This window comes from Entelurus aequoreus, linkage group LG06 (assembly GCF_033978785.1).
Source record: "Entelurus aequoreus isolate RoL-2023_Sb linkage group LG06, RoL_Eaeq_v1.1, whole genome shotgun sequence".
Lineage (NCBI taxonomy): Eukaryota > Metazoa > Chordata > Actinopteri > Syngnathiformes > Syngnathidae > Entelurus > Entelurus aequoreus.
This window is the reverse complement of record NC_084736.1, coordinates 22,055,660-22,060,659: the sequence shown is the minus strand read 5'-3', so window position 1 is coordinate 22,060,659 and position 5,000 is coordinate 22,055,660. Positions and strand designations below refer to the sequence as shown.

At 35.0% G+C, this 5,000-nt stretch overlaps 1 protein-coding gene across 4 annotated transcripts in view; it reads left to right on the top strand.

Moving 5' to 3' along the window:
- The window catches only part of mybpc2a (myosin binding protein Ca), a 134,700-nt gene that overhangs the window by 112,244 nt on the left and 17,456 nt on the right, over positions 1-5,000 (top strand). For all 4 annotated transcript variants that reach the window (XM_062050251.1, XM_062050250.1, XM_062050252.1 and 1 more), the window contains one exon: positions 4,300-4,495. In XM_062050251.1, coding sequence (XP_061906235.1) covers positions 4,300-4,495 — 196 coding nt within the window. The remainder of the gene's footprint in view (positions 1-4,299; positions 4,496-5,000) is intronic.

Genomic DNA, 5,000 nt, shown 5'->3' with positions numbered 1-5,000 from the left:
TACATTTTCTGACTAGTTACGCCATCACCTTGTCAAAATCTCTCCAAACATGTCCCATTTGTACTACGAATTGCAAATTGGTCTATTATAGTTTTATTATTATTTTTGTGTTATTATTTATAGTCAGCCCCCCCACCTTGTTAAAATCTTCCCAAACCTGTACCAAATGTTTGTGCTGCAAATTGTTTTGTCTAACTATTGTAGTTATTAAGTTATTACCTCTACTTAGACAGCCATACACCTTACAGTCATATAACTTGGTATGTGACACATGCTAACTGATAGCATGCTACTGTTAGATTGCTAGCATGCTAAAATTAGCACACTAACTTTTTGAGCTAGTTTTGCAACCGTTTACCCCAGAGTCGTATAACTTGGTACGTGACACTTGTAAACTGTTGACATGCAAACAGTAGCATGCTAATATTAAAATGCTAACTTGTTTATGCCAAATTTACTTTTTCTTCTCTAATTCCCCAGCCATACACATAATAGTCATTTAACTTGGTATGTAACACAAGCTAACCATTGTCATGCTCACGTTAGCTTGCTAACATTAGCATGCTAACTTTTTTAGCTATTTTTGTTACCGTTTAGCCTAGAGTCATATAACTTGGTATGAGACACTTGTTAACTTTTTCATCTAATTTGACACTTTTTTTTTCTATTTCTGCAGCCATTCACCTTTGAGTCATATAACTTGGTATATGAAACATGCTGACTGTTATCATGCTATCGTTAGCACACATGCTACGTGTTATTTTTTTTCCCGTAAACATGCTACTGATTTAGGCTTGCTCTTTGGCTCATTTTTTCCGTTACACTTAAAACTCACGGATTCAGACACTCGGCACCATCTAATAAGTACGGCGGCTTCCGGCAACCCCGACCAGAGGTCCAGCTCACAGATAGCAGGCCCATCAAAATTTCTAGTTATCATTATTATTCATGATAAATAGTGTTATTTCTATTGGTATTTTTATTGCTCCATTTGTAATGCAATAGGGTCCATTATCATTTCTGTGTTATTATTATTTACTTCATTAACTGGTACTTTGCTGTTATTTTTGGTATCACATTTGTACATATTGTATTTGCTGATGCTGTGCTGTTGTTTTTGTTGTCTTTCTATGCCTTATCCTCCTCTTGTCCCCGCATTTTCCCCCTCTTGTCTTCTTTTTTTTTTTTTTATTACCATCCCCTATCCATCATTAATAGAATCCATGCTAATTATAACATTGCTTCCTGGTACAACTCACTTACTACTAAACATAAAACAAAACGTTCCCTCATAACAAAACAACATAGTAAAATAATTAGATTCCCCCAGACTTCTCTCACAGATATTTACACTCAGGCAGTTGCCAGGAAAGCCATCTCCATCATTCAAGACCCCACACATCCGCTGCACTCATTATTCCAGCTGCTACCATCAGGCCGTCACTTTTAGGTCCCACTTGCCCGGGAAAACATATTTAAAAAAAAAAAAACTTTAAACAAAAATAGATGAACACTGTTGCATCATCTTTTGAAAGGGACAAGTGGTAGAAAATGGATGGATGGATGTTATTAACTATTATAGTTTTTATGTTATTATTATTTAATAACCAGGCACCCCACCTTGTCAAAATCTCCCCACCTTTGTGTTGTCTAACTATTAGGGGTGTCAAAACAAATCGCTTAATCGCGATTCTTATTTCTAACGATTCTTAATCGATTGAAGAAAAACATTTTTTTTCTAATCTGTCCTGTCCAGCCACTCAGACAAATCATATTGTTGATATAGATGATCTTATCTGCTGTTCAAATTTATTTTAGAAAAGAGAAGTGTTGGATACTTCTCTTGTTGCCTTCTTTGTACTTGACTTTATTACATTTTTGGGAAGCTTTTTACTAAACAAAACCAGTTTCCTTTTAAGTCATACAGAAAATGGTCACAGCTGTTTATCTATTTCATGGAGGAATGTAGTTAATCATAGAGCTGGCACCTAATGTTATTAAAAAAGGATACATTTTGAATCGAGAATCCATTCTGAATCGAATAGTTACCCAGGAATCGAATCGAATCGTGTGGTGCCTAATGATTCACAGCCCTACTAACTATTACAGTTGTTATGTTATTATTGTGTTATTTTTTTATTAGGGGTGCACAAAAAAATCAATTCACATCCGAAATCGGGATTTTTATTCATCTCAATTCTAAATCAATTCATTTTTATTTATTTTTTAATATTTTTTATAAGAATCCATTTTTAAAAAGAAGTTTTTAGGCAATATCCATGCGACGAAAAGGAGCTTTTCTAACTTTTAACCTGTTTTCAATAGGCTTTATTATCATTTTTATACCAAACAATAAATTGCGAGAATCAGTTTGAATTGAGAAACGATTCTCAATCAACCAGGAATCGGAATCGGGTCGAATCGTTAGGTGCCCAAAGATTCACACCCTTACCGAAAATAACCAACTTGTCTGTGCTACATTTGTGCTGCAACATTTTTTTGGTCTAACTATTATAGTTTTGATGTTATGGGGCTATTTATGAATAATAAGGCAAGTTTATTTATAGAGCATCAATTGTACACAAGGCAATTCAAAGTGCTTTAAAAAGAATTAAAAGGCAAAATTATATATATATATTTGTATGTATACACTACCGTTCAAAAGTTTGGGGTCACATTGAAATGTCCTTATTTTTGAAGGAAAAGCACTGTACTTTTCAATGAAGATAACTTTAAACTAGTCTTAACTTTAAAGAAATACACTCTATACATTGCTAATGTGGTAAATGACTATTCTAGCTGCAAATGTCTGGTTTTTGGTGCAATATCTACATAGGTGTATAGAGGCCCATTTCCAGCAACTATCACTCCAGTGTTCTAATGGTACAATGTGTTTGCTCATTGGCTCAGAAGGCTAATTGATGATTAGAAAACCATTGTGCAATCATGTTCACACATCTGAAAACAGTTTAGCTCGTTACAGAAGCTACAAAACTGACCTTTCTTTGAGCAGATTGAGTTTCTGGAGCATCACATTTGTGGGGTCAATTAAACGCTCAAAATGGCCAGAAAAAGAGAACTTTCATCTGAAACTCAACAGTCTATTCTTGTTCTTAGAAATGAAGGCTATTCCACAAAATTGTTGGGTGACCCCAAACTTTTGAACGGTAGTGTATATGTACAATATATATGTATGTGTATGTAGATATATATACATATGTATGTATATATATATTTGTATGTACTGTATATGTATATACAGTGTGTATGTATGTGTTAATATGTATGTATGTATGTATGTATGTATATATATATATATATATATATATATATATATATATATATATATATATACATATATATATATATATATATATATATATATATATATATATATATATGTAAATATACATATATGTAATTATGTATACATATATGTATGTGTATGTATATATACACGTATATATGTATATATTTGTATGCATTTATATCATAAAAACTATTAAAATTCAAATTAAAACCAAATAGTGTAGATAAAATGCTTTTAGTTGTCATGTACACAGTTAAATAAAAGTGTTTTCAGCCTGGATTTAACACTTTAATCCCATAAGAACTAATACAGCTAGACAAAATAATTTTGTAGCACAAACAATTGGGACAAGTTTGGTAGGCTGGTTATACATAATAACACGTTAATAACATCAAAACTTTTATAGTTTGACACCAGATTTTTACAGCACAAATGAATGGCAGTGTTATTTTAATATTTGCACAGTTAAGGGGGGCCATTTTCACACAGGTGTAAATATTTATCTGAGAATTAACGGCATACTTTTTAGTCGCTAAAAAAAAAACCCTTCCCGTGAAATGGGTCATGTTGCGAGGGCGAAGCAACGACTGGCACATTTAGAAGTGCTGACTCGTCCATTTTAATATTTGATCTCCTGTAGGGTTTTTGTACAGGTGCCAAATGCACTCAAGAGCCTGAAGGAGGGGATGTTTGGCTGCATGCTGCAAATGATGTCATTGCTGGAAAAAGTCATAAACTGAACAATAAAAATGTTTATTTTTGTCGAATCAGAATGGTCTTTATTGCCATTAAATACATGTACAATGAAATGATGCTGACTCCTCACATTTCTTGTGGTTTAAAAAGAAATGTCACATAAAACTATGCAACAGTAACAAATAAAAACGGTACATAATGTTAAATACGAAGCAGGGCAAACAATATCAATGCAAATGTAAAAAAGAAGAAATACCTCTGACCTTTGACCATTCAATATTGCCTGCCCGCAGGGTAAACCTCGCCCGGTGGCCATGTGGTCCAAAGATGGCGTTCCTCTGGAGGACCGAAGCGTGGGCACCCGGTCCAGTGATGTGGACACCATCTTCTTCATCCGCTCGGCCGACAGGAACCACTCGGGGAAGTACACGCTGTCCGTGCAGATCGAGAACATGGTGGACAGCGCCGACATCCACATCCAGGTCGTAGGTCAGTCTCGGCGAGGTCACGCATGCTGCTTTCACGCCGTTAGGAAGGGGGCGGAAATGTGTGACACGTTTTCACGTAGCGCTGCACTAAAAAATCGGAGGAAAACCACCATTTGGTTTCACAATAACTAACCTCACAGGAGTGATGTGCGCCTTATGGCCTGCGAGGCACTGACTCCTTTGGACGCCTACAAAAACATAGAAAGCAAGGTTTATATTTTAGATTTAGAGCACTTTATGTGTGCACCAGAATAATAAAAAAAAAAAACACCAACGACGGGAATCACCAGGTATTTCCTGACAGAAATCAGTTCCTCGGATCGATGCCTGCATTCTCCAAATCTTCCCAAAAGGACCTGTTAAAAAATATTGTCTGAAATAGTTTAATAAACCCCAACCCTAGCTTGAAACCATATGTAAAAACTAGGGCTGTCAAAGTTAACATGATACAACTGCGTTAGCTATAACTTTCAATAGCGGCACTAATCTTTTTAACGGGCGATTAA